Source organism: Diachasmimorpha longicaudata, chromosome 7 (assembly GCF_034640455.1).
Source record: "Diachasmimorpha longicaudata isolate KC_UGA_2023 chromosome 7, iyDiaLong2, whole genome shotgun sequence".
Lineage (NCBI taxonomy): Eukaryota > Metazoa > Arthropoda > Insecta > Hymenoptera > Braconidae > Diachasmimorpha > Diachasmimorpha longicaudata.
In genome coordinates, this window is record NC_087231.1 from 4766580 (window position 1) to 4783693 (window position 17114).

The 17114-nt window shown below is 36.8% G+C and overlaps 1 protein-coding gene across 20 annotated transcripts in view; it reads left to right on the forward strand.

The window, feature by feature from the left end:
* Pmca (plasma membrane calcium ATPase) overlaps positions 1-17114 on the forward strand; it is a 78581-nt gene that overhangs the window by 51486 nt on the left and 9981 nt on the right. For 12 of the 20 annotated variants that reach the window (XM_064124856.1, XM_064124846.1, XM_064124844.1 and 9 more), the window contains one exon: positions 6718-10615. The exons of 2 other annotated variants lie outside the window; for them this stretch is intronic. In XM_064124856.1, the coding sequence (XP_063980926.1) occupies positions 6718-7194 (477 nt within the window). In that variant the 3' untranslated portion in view covers positions 7195-10615. Of the gene's footprint in view, positions 1-165; positions 1822-1884; positions 1954-3804; positions 3893-6717; positions 11674-13405; positions 13475-17114 lie in introns of those variants that run through there. 6 more of the 20 variants (XM_064124857.1, XM_064124858.1, XR_010299304.1 and 3 more) reach the window with 5 other exon arrangements.

Genomic DNA, 17114 nt, shown 5'->3' on the forward strand with positions numbered 1-17114 from the left:
CGATGACGCAAACCCCCTGTACCCAAACAATCTCGATTGTACCCAACACCATTGAATCTCGATTATTCTCCAAGAACCTCTAACCCAAAATGTTTACTTTCTTTAATTTAATTTCATTTATTTACTACTCTCCAATCTATAATTTCAACTTGACATATTTTTCAGTTATTAATATTTCGAATACCAGACCGACGAGTAGCAATCGACGTTATGGTGAAAGTTATCAGCACCTCGTAAAGAACAGCTCGATATCAACCTGTTCCTTCGTGTAAATATTACGTAGCGCAATAGAGTTCGGTTTTATAGTGCTTGAGCCTGGTTAAACCACCCTGTAGAAGATTATTTGAGACCCGATATGGAAATGATGTACATAAAATGGGAACTACAGTTATAAGGAGAAAAAATATGAGCGAATTTTACGAGTACTCCCAGGCAATAGGCATTCAGGTCTCAATCGCAATGAAAATGGTCCACGCAGTCCTCGATTGAACAATTGTATCGAGAAAAATACTGAGAAACTTTTTCAATGTTTACTTCAGCAATCAGCGGGAGTGTCTACGATGCAATCAACGATGCATCCCCTTCTTCCAATTTTATTTCATTCTCACTTTTTCTTCTGTCAGAAAACAAACTATTTGCATAAACTACATTGATTATCTTCATCGCGCACCTTCCTATTTTCCTGTTTTCGTCACTTTCTTTTATATTTCTCCTGTACCTCTTTGAATTTCTATCTTTCTTGCTCTGTCTCTATCACTTCTACACCAGTACCCTTGTCCTTTTCTCTGTTCAATACACACAGAACACGTGCCCTACTGCAAAAAAAAGTAAGCAGCACACTGCTTCATCTTTGTCTCCAATTCCCCATAATGGAACCGATTTTATATTTCTCCGTTTACTGTGCGTTCGGATAACGAGTATTGTACGTCGCAAATATTACAAGGCAGAGAATGATGAAATTGCTATGAAAATTATTCTTCGAGAAGAAAAACAGTCACCGTAATGTCATGAAATTGTGATAAATATAATAGCGGAAAAGCAATGTGTTGACACATTGCATGAGAACAAGACTGAGCTGAAATTATAATGACAGATGATCAAAGTGATGAGCGTTTTGTACAATATTGTGACCAGCTCAAGTATATGTACAAAGGAAAAAAAAAATATATATATACGTATATATCTGAAGAAAGTACAATCCCGAGATGATTGTAGGTTCTAACAGCAACTATTGAAGTAGTCAATGACGCGTAATCAAAACTGTCGATCCCGTTGGCGCTTCAATGGCAGCGCAAACTAACATAAATGTTATTCTTGGAGTGAGTTCAAGTATACTTATTCTTGCCGCTAAGGTATCACTAAGTATCTATTCGTAATCATATTTGACGTGATTTCTGCTTTTGCCAGTGGTGTTGAAGTTGAAGAGTGATGTTTGAAATAATTTTTTTTTTTCGTTACTGTGGATAAAAGGGAATTGCTTATTTTTTTTGTGTTCATTTGATGAGTTATTGGACGGGATTTTATCGACTGATCTGTCAACTTATGCAGCTGAAATGCAATACTCTGTAACCAATATCATGGCAAAAGTTTAACCAATTCACGTTGATAAATACTATTTTCACTCACTCTATTAAACTCTACACCTCCTCTATCTTCTTCACTCGTTATTTCCTATTCTATGAAATCCGCGATATGTCGTGTACAATGTTGGAGATATTTACCATTGGAATAATAAGGATATACATAATGAATAGGCTATTGTTCCAAAATACGTACAGTATGAAAAATCAATTGTTTTTTTTTTCATTTTAAAGGATAAAACACATCTATTAACGAATAAACTTAAGGTAATCATATAAAACTGAATGTGTAACCTACTTTCAGACGAGCAATAGAACTCTGGTGCAGAATGTATCAGTGACAAGCAGATCCCCCTCTCAGGATTACTATATGGTTAGTCCCTCAAAACCTCTCTCCGCATTGTTTGACCGTTTTAAATAATATCGTTTCATCCGTTTGATTTTCTATTTGTTCTGTACATTTAATCTATTTTGCCTCAATTAATTTATTATTGAGTTGAGTTCGCCAGGTTTTATTAATAACTCAGTTATGTTAATCAGCGCTCATTTATCGGATTTTGTGTCGGTTCAATCAACTTTTTACATTTCATGAATTTTATCAATTATTATTACATGATTTTAATTTTTAATGGGATTTAATCAACGTCCGCTGTCGGATTGCCGGTTTCGGGATGCTATTGATCATACACCCGGCAATTTAGTGAATGTTATGAGCAATTATTTATTCGCCCTCTATTAATTACCGGATAGAAAAACGGAATCAATATCTTTAAAAATGACTTTCCAAATTCCGACGGAGTACGTTGATATTTGAATTATATTTCGTTGAATTTTCCATTCTTTTGTCAATCAGAAGTATATCACTTGGCTGCAAAATTTTGTGCTTTATCGGCAATTAACTGTATTTATCATTTTATTTATTTTCGTGTCGATAGTTATAAATTCGAAAATGATTTATAAATTTTATATTTTAAATTCAGCGATGCCGCATGGACGTAAAAGCGCATGCGGGAACTTATTCTAACATTAAGTCCCACGTGACGCACAAGTACGCCTCATTACGTATATTCCTGTGTTTCGCTGGTATCAGCAATAATACCAATTAATGATAAATTTTTTTATTTAAAAACTATGTGTTTGCTTTCTAATGTAAAAACACTCTTCAGTTTATGGGTTTTTATGCCTTTAGCATTATCCCATGTATATCGTTAACGCAAAATTTGATGTTGCTGTGATATTAATAATTAATTATAAGAGAATCGGTAAACTGTACAATATTTATTAATAGACATTCGATGTACGTATGTATGAGCACCCGTGAAAATATGTTAATTTTTAACAAAAGAGACTTTTTATATTATCTCGACGTTCCGCTTCACGTGCATTCATACGTACATATGTGTGTAAGTGTGCGTGTGCCATAATACTGTGTGCTATTTGCAATGAGGCAACTTATATTAACAAATTGCGTGATATAATTTAAGATCAAGATCTCAATGGTGGCCAACGGTTGGTTTAACGAATTTTTCACTTACGATTGCTCATTTTTATGGACTTATTTGATCTTTTTCCATGACATATACTTGGCACGTAGGCCAACCAAAATCTCAATGTCAACAGTGTAAGAAATCTTCAAAATGAGACCAGAAAGGATACATGTTCGATAAGAGTGAGATCTTTAGATTGCCTTTGTGGAAACTAAAGATATTTATTCGGAAGTGAAATAATTTTTTTTCTGTTCGACATGGAGAGAACTATTCAAGAAAAATTACTATCATTTCGCGAAGTATCGGGTTACTTTTATTGAGCATTCTTCTCCGTGAAGAGGACTAGTTTTCAACAATTCAATAAGAGCAATCTGTTATTGAGAGGATATCCAAAAGGTCTCACAAAGGACATGAAAAAAGATCGCGTTATTCAATTTCTCACATTCCATCAGAACATCTATCGATTTTAAATTTCTGGAATTTGGCATTGCTTCACTGAGTTATAAAAGCCACTACCAAGCCTCCAAGCAACTAAACCCATTCACAAGACGCAAATATCTGGAAGGCGCATTGAGAAAGACATAATGAGTTCACTAATCAGCAATAATTCGGCGTGGAGCTTCCACTGAGAGCCAAAAAAAAACCGTATTGAAGGAACCTACGGGTAAATCTATAAAGAGATTAGGGTTAGAGGATGAAAAAAAACGAACTGATGGTTATAATTTATGATTTGTTAGCCAGCGGAACCCATTCGGGAGACCGAGGTATAACACGGTGGCAGTTTTACCCACCGCTGCCACACTATTCCTGTCGGAGTACAAACAAGTACGTAGCCCACGTAGAACGCATATCCTAATGACTTGTATGAGACTTGCGCGTTCAAATGGTCGTCGGCATACGTACCGGGTGAAAAAAAAATTGTCTGCAGGAGTTGCAAAAGAATAATAACCAATTATAGGGAGCAAAGCCCTAGGTCTAGAGGAAGGTGAGAGAAGACTGATGATTTGCTCAATTATTTGGAGAATTGTAACACCTTGTACGTATGTCGGTCGAGCACGATTGGCATTTGAAATTTTTATTATGGCATTTTGCTCGATGGTGACCGTGCGTCGTTTAACCGACGATTGTAATACTGGTGACATGATTTTTATCGTGATACGAACAGAGAATCATATATGAACTTACAATGATGATGATTCGTTGCACCGATGTGTTATTTTATTTGTGTGTAACGGGAGTGGGACTATCGGTAGATATTCAGGATATGAAAAAAAAAAAATATTGCAATTCATGTTCTAACAAATATTGCAAAATGGCGAGCAACGATAGTCTATCGCCCACACCCGCGCTTTAAGTAGTTCATAGCTGTCTGATGAGTGTGCTGCGTGTTCATATTCCATTATGCCGTGTACACACACCTGTGTTTTTAGACTGTGAAAACATTTATAAGGGAAATACGGAAGTATAATTACTGTCAGCTACATCATTTCTTTTTCAATGAGACACACACCAATTTACACATCAAAGAGATTCTAATTCGCAGATGAACACCCTAACAACTTTGGTAAATATTAATGACATGGTATGCCTTCAATCAGATCCGTACACAAACCAAACTTTCTCAAGAACTATTCTCTTCTTCTCCTCCCGTCTATTTTCCGATTTTCTCTAACTTCTGTTCCTCTGCAACTTCTGAGTTTAATCTAAACTCGACTTTAACTAAAAAAATGAAAAAAAATACGGCTTTCATCCTTCAAAATCGTGTGTTATTTTGCCAGAATTTTCCAAACTTTTTCAAAGTTTTTTCGTGCTGTGTCTAACCGTGTTAAAGTTTTGGTTTGATTGATTTAATACCCTGATTTTCGCGAGTGTCATAGCCCAGTGAAAGAAATATGTTTTTAAGCCTTTTCAGTTTTAAATATTTGAAAAATAAAAATGGGAAAATGCGGATGTATTCCCACAGGGTAGGTAGAAACAAATTGTTGAACGCGGTGCCCAGATATACCGAACCCTTGAATTACTTCTACCTGTGCCCGTCACACCATATAGCCCACAATTATCACGGATCAGGTGCACATGCTAATTGCGTAAAAATGAACCTTTAAATAATAGTAAATCAGTGAATTGCAGTGTGTGCCATACATAGCGGAAAGTAACTGCATATGTATGTATGGTTCAGAGCTTGTGTATTATATTTTATTGTTGATAGTTCTAGCTTAGGGATCGTATTTGCGCTTACTGCGTGTTTTAGGCTTCAATTACAAGCTCTTGATCCTTGAATGAGAGCTTAATCAATAGTCTGAATGATAAAATTTAATTTTGTCCCTAGAAAAGCCGCAAAATCATTGAGGTAAATTGAGTACAAAGCTGAGTGATTGTCACACACAAATTCCCAAAATTCCTTGGCTGAGGCTTTCGTGTAGGCATTGTCTGTTTTATTATTTGTTCAAGCACGTGACGTGAAAGTGATGTTGAATATTTTGCCCCTGTCTTTATATCTGTTGTCAATTGTGCGTCTGTGTCTATCACATTCAAGCAACATTTAGATCGTGTGCAGTTGCACACCAATTAACATCGACATTCATAACTTTTGTGGTTGGATGTATTGCTCCTGGCTGCAATGTATTTTTTTTTCATTCAAACAAGGGCAAAAATATTAATTCATTTTGCACACTATTTCGCTCTCACGTATATTATCTTGGAGCGCAAATATACATATATATTTTTTTACTACAGCTGATTACTATATTCACAGTGTTGTCTTCCTCTCTGTCTCTGTCTGACTCTATATATCTGTCGATTCTATATTTTATTACTCGTGGAATTTCTTCATTGAAGAACGCTTCGCAATGCAGAAGGACTGACGCGGACCATTCCCACCCTGATAAAATACCATGGCGTATCCCACCTATTATCCACCGATTAGATATCAAGTCAGTTTGCGACCAGAGAGGAAGGAATTAATTTTCTTTCTCGGAATTATTTTCAGTAGGGAATGAATAATAAGTCTGGTGGGTGAAAGAATTACCTCCAGGCAAGTAATGATGACACAGAGTAACAATTAATGCGCAGATATTAATTGCTCACATTACAACAGCGCCATTCTCAAACACCCGACTACCCCCAATTAATTATCCGAAACCAGGTACAATAAACTAACGATTGACATTTTCATGAGAGCGAGATGAATACAAATCCGAAAACACCTACATTCTCAACACATATTTACCCACCCAACTCGTGTTGTATAAAACTCAGTTAATGAAAAATGAAGAATCGTGCGTGTGTGCCACAGTGACAATCGTGGTTGTAGCTTGCGAATGATCCTGCTTTGCGTAGTAACGCGGTCCATTATGCCCAGAGTAAACACAAATAGTTAAATCCCCACCGACCCCTCACAGTGCCATAGAGAAACTTTCCACACGTGAATGAAAAGGATTTTATCCTCGAAAGACAAAGCAAATCTTCCAACTGAGGAAAGAGCAAACACATTTATTTTCCAATCATCTTTCAATCAATCACTTTTGATTAGGAAAGCAAAAACGTAAGATTAGAAAAAAAATATATAAAAAGAAGAGCAGCGCTTGTGTGTTATTCGCTGGCCTCTGCCTCCTCGCCTCCTTATAGAAAGCCCTTCCCTATTTTTGCAGCTTCGAGTAATCAGAGCGTTCAAGTCGACTCTGGAAGATTTGGAGGAGCGTCGTTCTGTTCATAGTTTACACAGCTTACACAGTATGCGAAGTTCACGCAGCCACACTGGGCCCCGACCACTATCAGATTTCACATACATTGACGAAGATTCATCAAATCTTATGAACAAATTGAGACAGCAGAACACCGAACAGGATCACGACTCAAGCTCTAGAGGCTCACGTATACCATCAATCAACAGTCCAGCATCGCCTCTTCTACTGAATGTACCAGGCTCAGGATCCTCGTACAGCAATAATCATCGTCACACCAACAACAATCGCACCTCCAACAATACTAATGAACATCAACCCCTGAGTCCTAATCATACGAGTAGAGGCATTGACAATGGAACACAAAATTCCCCATCCCTGGGTTCAAATGAGCCAATAATACCCCTAGAATTACCTAAACTCGTTCATGAAACCAGCATCTAATGTGGCTACTTCATTATTTGTCTCAGCATGTTTCCATCCATCATCATCATCATCATCATCATCATCTCTATCATCATTATTTCCCTTTCACTTCCAGTAGCTTGTCCTTTTAATAACTTAACCGATGCAAAATCGTTCTTGGTATCCATTCCGTTGTCAACAGCTCCTTTGTGGATATCTTGATTTAACCTTTTCCTTATCTACGCCATTATCACCTGGTAGTGCTTTTTGGGTAGGACAGGCCTTTCGTATTTATCCCATCTCTGCACACGTTCTCTCCAATCTGTACTTACATCCCTAGGACGACGAACACTATGACATGCACAATATCATCCTCCGAAGTGTTGTGACTCTTTTTTAATCCTTTTATCATTCTGACAAATCCATACTTGATCTTCACTTGGTGTGTAATACTTATAACATTTTACCATAACGCAAATATTTGGGACCAGCACATTCATCTCCTCTAAAGTACTTAATTCGAGTTTATGGAATGCGAACTGCGTTTCAACGGAATACTTGTTTTTTATAACGAGGAGAATGCCATTAATAATTAGACTCACAATTTTTCATTAAAGGCCTTGCGCTGGACAACACTAACATTCAACAGTAAAACTGAACAAATCACATCCAGACACAATCAATACTTTTGACGTCTTCTTTGCAACTCGCGACTTGTTTGTTCTTTCACTTGTCAACAGTTAATTTATGTGTTTGTCTAATCTTATGTATCACTGTCTGCATGGCCTGTCCGCCTGTGTGCTCGACAAAATCCCACTGTTCAGACCTTTCACCCGACTGGTGATTAGGCGAAAAGTTGTCTAACAACTCAATTTTTGGACGTACACGTGTAACATTCATGCATACCTTCTTCAATAAAGTCAAGCCCCAGTGAGCGTAACCCTAGATGTACGATACTTTTGCGATTGTTCCAAACAATTGAAAAATAGCAAGAGTTGCGTACATTTATCGTCGCATTCATTGTGATGTCCCCCCTAGGGTTCTCCCACGATGAATGCAACAAACGATTCAACGTTGACAATTGTCCCAAATAATTGAAAAACAGTTGATCGCTTGTTTGACGCATCGTGTTATTTTCACGGGGCGTTCATTGTGTCCTCATGGAAAGTTCGAAATCAAAGCGCATTTGACTCTGGCATTTTTACCACTCCCACAACGAGACTTTGCCACGGGTAAATACCTCTTCAGAGGATTGCACAGTACCGCAATCATCATAGGCACTTTTTCTACCGCCAAACTCTCAATTTAGTCCCTATAATACCGTGGCATGCTCTCCTTTCGAAGCCATTATGCACATTTGGATTATCAGTATTAATTTGTGCATGTGAATGCAGAAATTAAATGCCGATAATTCATCCACTTCACTTTCCATTGCTGTGCGACATAATCATGAGTAGCCATAATTTCTCTTCTTCTCAAAATTAACATGAATGATGAACACGTTTCGTCAAATGTACTTACAGCCTTCCTTTACGTTTAGCTCACATGGTCAAATCCGCAGTGAGAATTTTCAAATTCACCTGCCTAACAATACTCACCACATGTTCCCTTTCTTTAAATTTCGTTGTAATTGCTCCTATTTAATTGTTATTTAACATTTGGCCCATGCGAGTGATTGATACGCGGCCGGTAATTACGGGGCTCAGGGAGGAGAAATGGTGAAAAGTAGGGAGACAATTTTTTTCCAATGGAAACATTGTTTCTCTGATTCCTCATTGATCGCTTCATTATCTATTAATTATTTAATATTAGTTCTATTATCGGTTTGTTTTTTTTATTTTATACACTTGATTATTAAAGCACATTATCTTACAATCTGAGATTAAGTTGTGTAACGATCTAAATAACGATGTAATGAGTGTTAAATCAAAATTGTGGTTTGAACAATTTTGAATATAAGGGAAAACATGAAAATGTGGGTGATTTATGGTTCCATATTATTTACAAAAGTCTCATTATTCTTGGGGAAAACGTTCAATTATCCATACTTTGAGGTGAATGGAATTATTATTCAATGTTAATCACCACTGACACTTACACGGACACACGTGCGTCTCGATTATTGCAACAAATTTAATCTATTATTATATTATTCTTAATAAGTACAGCCAGTGATACGCGTTTCCAGTTCTAGGCCTAAAGAAGTTTGATAATTTTCCGATTGGGTTTATTCAACTTTCAATGAAAACGTCTGCATTGCCGATTTGGAAGCGTTCCATTTGGAATGCATGCCAAAAGACAAAAGAATTTTGTGAATTCGAAGGGGAGGATTTTTAGTATATAGTCAAGGTCTTTTTTCACTAAAAATAAGTAGCCAGCAGTGATGGAGAACTGAAGAAGGAAGTGGGAACGCGTTGAAGTGGTCTGCCAAAATATACTATTAAATAATGAACATGAAGACAATTAAAAACTCGAACGAATACGAGAGAATCTCGTCCTCGATTTAAACTCATTCCCTGGATAATGTCTTTAACATTATTTTAAAATACAAAAAAAATGTACTTATCGCTTTTGTGAAATTGCTAATTGGCTGTTTTGTGTTTATGGCGGCACACTCGGCGACTTAGGAGAGTCTGAGAAGGAATTTTTGTTTTATTTGTTTGAAATAAATAAATTCAAGGATGGTTAAACGTTGGGGACGAGAAGCTATTTTTGTTGGGGGTAAAGAAGAAATAAATAATGGGTGAGCTTTAATGTAAGTAGACGACAGTTGTATTGTCGGAGATTTTCATTAAACAAAAGTATATAAACAATTTGCCAATCAACTTTTTTTTCATTGGCAATTGATGGGACGCCTTAATTTGTCGGCGATTTTATTAATCAATTGCTTATACTATGTATAGTGTATGAAAGATAAATCGATCGTTTTAACTAAGCGTTATTAATCCAAATATTTACTACTGCCACTGTTACGTTAATGTCCAAGGATAAAAGATGAAGGAAAATCACTGATTATGCGAAATGCAAAATGAAAAATTGAGAGGAAGTATATCATATATATATGCATATTTTAAATAAACAGCGCGGAGGAATTTTCAATCGAAATTCCACGGTGCCGGTGAGAAATGAGGGGGCATATTTTATGATCTATGACAGTTCAATATTGATGATCTTTCGAGTGATCGTGTAGTCAAAATACTTTCCGTGAAATTATGAAATTTAATGATTCCGGGGTTTACAATCAAAACAATACGACGAATTATTTCTATTTATAACTATAAAAATGTATAAAAAGTAAAAAAAAAATGAATTCTTGCATTACTTCTTTGAAACACAAAACAAATGTAGACATCCATGTATATACTTGATATAAGTTTTATCCTTTATCTTGTTTTATTAATTTTTTGTCCTTTATTTTGTTTTTTAACTGCATAATTAAAATGAAAATTCATTACTAGAACTTGGTCCAGAATGTTTTTATTAATAAATATGTCACGAGAGCGGCACAAAGTTATGACGAACCGGAGGCATTCCAAATGGTAAAAAAATATTAATTATTTCACTGGTTGTAACGTGAATAAAAAAAACAGGAAAACGATAATTTAGAGGATGGAGAATTTTTCATTTCACTTGATACTAAATATAAAACCGGGAGGGGGGAGGGACTAAAAATTAAATTGCAATAGCAGTATGCTCACAAGTCGTTAACTCGAACAATTAACGCAGGCATAACTAAAGTCATTTGCGCTTCTTGGGGGAAAAATTGTGTATCCGGAATTAACGTCTAACGTAAATCGTGCTATGAAACAGTGGTGGATTTTCACAGTGCACTGTGCACAGCTAACAAAGCTTTTGCAAACTCAATTACCGTATGTCATTCCTCGGTTTTGAACTTTCTACTTTGGCAACAAAAAAAAAAGTTGAAATTGAAGTGCTGAGAGAAGTAGAACAAACAGAGTGAAATTCCCTCGTTTGGAGTAACGTACGACGTACGCGACAAGCACACTGAGACGTTCATTCACGAGAGTCAGTTGAAGAAAAAATGCAAAATTCCTGTACAAGAAATAGTGTTCGTCTTTCTTTTGCCGCTGGAGATTTCATCATTGATCGATTTCAAGGGGTATACTATGTAACACATACACGAGAACAAATGAAACACATCTAGCTGTAATATAAGGGAGGGAGTCGTTAGGTTGTTATTGAACTAGTGAATACGTAGGCCACTCTATCGATCTAATCTAGTAATTAAACATTAAGACGTTATTGTGATGTTATAATGCGAGGAACGTGGAGAAATTGGAAAGGAATATGAGAGAAACACCGGAGGAGAAATAAAAGGAAATCGATGATTATGTATATATGCGATTAAAGTCGAAATGTTTCGAAGATAACTGAAATAATTTTGAGACTGGGCTGGGCCCACATCTGCTCGACTCGAACTTCATCCCTTGTCTCTTCTGGGCATGAATAATTATAGAAATACAATGTAACAAGAAGAACAAAAGTTTTATGTACGTAGCTTTGGTACTGAGGAGGCCGATTGACGAAGTGACGTTCTGGTAAAGTACGAAAATAATATGAACTATTAACAATTGTCGTAGTATCGTTCCATCTCATTGGAATAACAAATAACATCAATATCATCTAGAATCGTGCATTAACATGAACGTTATTTCGAGTCGATGGCACGAATTATGCTTGATTATTTTCATAAATTTCCAAACTCCCAACCACAGCACTAGTATTCATGATGTACTAAAAAAATCGGGGACTGCTTTCACACAAAAATAGTGATGACAAAAGAATTCATATGAAGTTTCTCTCAACCCTTGCAAATAGACAATATTCCGGGAAAAGAAGAATCGAGGGACGGAGAGAGAGACAGAGATATACTACGAATATACGGCCTCGGACTGGACCTTGAAGACCCATTGATCGCCGTAGCCTGGTTTATTATTACTGTCGCATCGGCTATTGATGAAAAAAAGCGCGTCTTACAGCCTGAATGCCACAGTAGGCTCTTCTTCCCAACATATAATTTATTATACTTTAATTCTATTCTTTTTCATGATAATTTTTGTTTATTCTTCACACTTCTCCACTCAATCATCATTGTCTAATGTTGGTGGCGTTCTCTCGTTCCCATTGTCAAACCCATAATCCACACCTCATCAACGATATCCAACTACTCTCGTCTCAAAAGCGTTTAAACACTCTAGCAGATTTAACTCATTTGATTGTCCTGGTTTTACAATATCTGATTGCTACTGAGATTGATTAATCGTGACTAAATAACAGTTGTGAGATCGAAGTTTTGTACATGAATTATTGTCATACAACTATGATAGTTGCCTGCTCGCTCGCTCGCTCGCCTCTTATATTCTTACGTGGAACACTCCCTTCTTTTTACACTTCACTCGACTCTATTAACGTTATTATTATTCACCCTGTAAAACCTTTATACTACTACTTATACTTGTAAACTTTTTTAACAACTGAATCTAGCTCTATATTACGTTGTGCTGTTGTCCTTTACATACAATATAATCCCACAAGGCTGTTTAACGTTGGTACATGGACGACACTGTTGGCCACATCTCCATTCTCATGGGAATGTACACCGGCAGTGTCGGCTGGCAAGACGATACAGCATTGTGTGGTCAAGACTACTCTAGTTCAGGTCGTTTATCCTTGGTAAGCACGAGGAGTCCCTGGGTCGTCTGATCGATGGACACTGGACACTGTATTTGTTTTTAAAAAAACTGTTGTCCTCTGATCATTTAAATTGCTTATCATGTAATCATTCACTTGCCTGCATCGTTTCCATCACTAACACGATAAAAAGCAACTCTTTGTGTCGTACTTTTCATTCTATACTTTACTAAAAATACTGGCCAATGTGAAGTACATGTCCATCTATCTGACGAGACAATCGATAGTACCTCTTTCTTTCGATGAGAAGAAAATCTATACTTGACTGAAACCAAATATTGAGGTAGAACTTGAGAAGACAAATATAAAAGTAAAGCATAGATAATATTAACTTTCCTCAGTGCATATACAGTAAACCCTATATATAGTAAATACGTATGATATACTACATGAAAGATAAAAGCTCTCATCTTCTTTTTGTTGAACAATAAATATAGGATGTGCTCTTGCTCTTTCTCTTTTTTTAAACAACAATTCTATCACGTTTTTTGCTCATGCCACCCTGTTGTAACCATTATATTACCCTTTACTCTTGAAGGTGATAGGTGGCGAGTTGCAGGAACGTTTGATACCGGTACCCTACAGCAAGAGCTCGACAGACCAAGCTGTAAGCGCTCCTCTCTTGCTCACATCTTCTCTTCTTTCTTGTATACGACTTGTATTCTCAAAATGTTTATGCTCTTGACTGTGAATTCTTGCTTAAATTTTTCTTTTTTGATAAAAAAAATCATTTTCTATTTATCATGAGAATAGCGTTTGAAGCCCGGTTTTATGTTCCAAGCAGCTGTTCAAGATGTTTTTATGGTTTTATTATACCAAATATCCCAACAGATTATTCCTTTTGCTTCCAATCTTGCAACTTTTCCATTTTTTGCCCGTTACAACTTCATACCAATTCCATTTCCTCATCATCCGTTACAGTGCTCAATTTAATCTTTTCTCTGTGCTCCGTGTCTGTCATTGTTATTATATTCTCTCACTTTTCTCTCACTTTTCTTCGCCTTTTCTGCTTCTGTGTGTAGAGAAAAAAATATCACCTCCAGATGCTTCTCCCCATTAAATCTTTCGTTACTTGATTTTTTAGTTAATTCAGCTGTCATTTTTCAGCGCTTTCTGGTATAAAATCACTGGAATGTAGATTTACGTGGTTTTGACGGTGATATGATACGTCGACAGTTTGATCATTAATAGTCAATCCATCGACGTGTTGATTTACGTGATACACCGGCTATTCGTCGGACATCAGCCACAATTTCAATAGCAGAATCAGCGCTGTAGTTTGATATTTTGAGAAAGCTTCGATGTGTTCACATGAAATATGACTAATTCAATCTTCCTGTGCACCCCAGAAATTTGCTGTGAAACGAATGATTTCATGATACCCTAAAAGCCTCCAGATAATTAACACCCAATCATCCACAATAATTCGTAACCACTCGGTTACATCAGCTTTAGTGCCTGCTGCTTTGCATCAATGTACATAGCCATTAGTTACAAAAACAATTCAAATTCTCTGATGATCACGATTGCATTCTCGTGCTCATTAACATTGGGATACTGAAACGCACATGACAATACAGGTTGAGAATGTTTATTTTCCGTTGATGATGAATAATAGTCCCACATGAAAAGCAGTCCTCGCAGCGTTTGACTATTCTCATAATATTTTTAATCCTTCTGTTTTATTGGAAACAATGAGAAAATAGTACAATTGCGAATGTTGGCCGTCAGGAAGACAAGCATTAAATGAGCCAGACGGGATAATGGTTTTTGGCAACAGTTTTACGCGCCGCCTTGTCGAGTGTTATTACACCTACTGCCAGCAGATTATTGACAAAAAAAAAACTAATATGTATAAAAAGTGATTTCAATGCTCTTCGTGCATGGTACACAATTCTCTCGCTGTATATCCTGCCAGCTACGCCAAAAGTACACCTATCCACCCGCCTTAAAAACATCGAAAAGTTAATGTCCTATCCCTTTTTTCGGGATGCCTTGGCAACGGCACACATGACAAGACGCGTAAGTATATGCAGTATCAAAAGAACAGGCATTTTGTCGTATTATCGTTGGTGGCTGGGTGATCGCGGTGGTAGTCTCTTTATGTTTTGTTATTTTGTTTTGTCTTAATATTCGATATCCCACGTGTCCTGTACCATGTCTGTGATACGTGCATTTTCATTTATCGTAAATTGTTCCTCTGATTATATTACATGTACTCTGTATTATTGTCATACTGTACAGCTGACGATCATGATAAGGCGGTGATGGATATGACGGATGGTAGAAGAATCGCGAATGTATAATGTACATACACTGTTGTCTTGTGATTAACTCGGATGATGCATGAAGATATAGTCTAGTTATTGTGTGTATGGGCGAGTAAAGTGGCTCATGAAAGGTTTGTGAATTATTTTGAAAATGTTGCTGAATATTCATAGCGACATTCTTCGCGGAATAAATTACTCGCCCATTCTTCATCATATTTTTATGATCCACTTTAGAATACTGCTTGTCATTTAGAGTATGCAATCTGTCTGCTGAAAAACAAGCTTGATTTTTTTACAGCTGATGACTGTGCTCGAGGCTGGTGCTGACAATACCCACTGGCTTTCAATTTCAGAAGCAAATAGCTCGATGTTTTATTACCACAAATTTCTGAATTCACGCTTAATGGCACGAACGAGCCATTCCCCGAGAGCCAAAGCTGCTGTCACGCAGCCGTTTTCATAATTATAGCAAGTTTACCATGGGAATGAAAATAAATTACTTGTGGAGTGGTAACACATAACGAACAGATTTTCCATGTTCTATTGAACAGGAAAATTCCTGCTGAAAGGAGAGATTTGAAATGAAAATTTTCAGTTTAAGAAGCTCTAGGTGTGGCCCAAGATACGAAATTCTCTAATTATGAATTTGAAAAATCCTATGGAAAGTTTTTATCTAACGATATTGTGAAATTATGGGCTAAGCAATTTTATTCTCAGTGGTTGATTAACAAATTTTATGGAGACACTTTCACATAATAGTCTATTTCAGGGCGAGTGTCGTAGGGTTTTTATTCGCGCAGCCTGTCGCTGAAGATATTTTCCTGCAGTGATTTGAACTTTTACGAGGCTGCGGAAGGGCCAGTGTCAGTTCCAAAGCGAAGAATACTAGTAGCACTGCGGAAACGGATATTTTATGATTGAATTAAAATTATCCAGTTTGAAATTGGCAACTCCGGTATTTTCCACTGATAAAAATATTATCCTCTCGATAAAAAGAAAACGTATCTGTCGTGTTACGTTTTACCACTCGATTTCGAAATAAAAAGCTCACCTAAATGATTCATGCACATGGTAACGGTACAAATTCCTCATCAGCTTTTCATTTTATTCCCCGAGTATCTCGAGATTTTCCCCTTTTCATCTATAATGTACTCTGAGTATTTCCTTTGGCTCTGAAAAAGAATGAAACAAGTATTTCCAAATGCAGCACTGCCAAGAGAAACTGTATTGCGAGTCTCGACCGCTTTTAGTTTCGGAAATTCCTCCTCCGGAGGCTTTCCCCGTATACCTTGTTTTTTACAGCTAATCTCAAAGAGCTTTGTGTTTATCTTCACCGCAACGATAGTCGGGCTTGCGCTGGTAAGCCGTTGTAAGTTGCACGAAGACATGCTCTCTCGTCTAACCCAGTTTCAATGACTAGTGTTGTAGAAAAGGGGAAAAAATAGGGGAGAGATTGGAATTTAATTGAGCCAGTTCAAGCGAAGGAAAGTTGTTTCCCGAGCTTACAACAATGTGCTTCAAGCTATGCAGTTGCCAACATGTTATTTCACCTGATATCCTCCACTGACAATGAGACTAGAATAGAAGAACACTGCAGAAAATTCATTCTTGAATTGAGAACGCTGGCTTTAAATATAGAATATATTTCTGGTTGAGAACATATTGTTATTGAAAAGATGAAGGACGTCAACTGGAAATGTAAACAATATGTTGATTCCTCTGAAAAGGAACTTCATGTGAAAACTCATGGGATATCTAACTTTTCAATGATAAAATTTCCTAAAATTCCTGGACACGAAATTTTGCTATCATTATTATCTCTGTGGTGAAGTGGTAAAACAAAGTTGAAGATAAGTTAACTTCCCTCGTTTTACCACTTCTTTACAGATGAGAAGATTTTTCTTCTCCGAGTTATTTCCCGTTTATCCGATTTCCACTATTCTCCCGGTCTGACCGAATCCAGGACTATCTACTTGT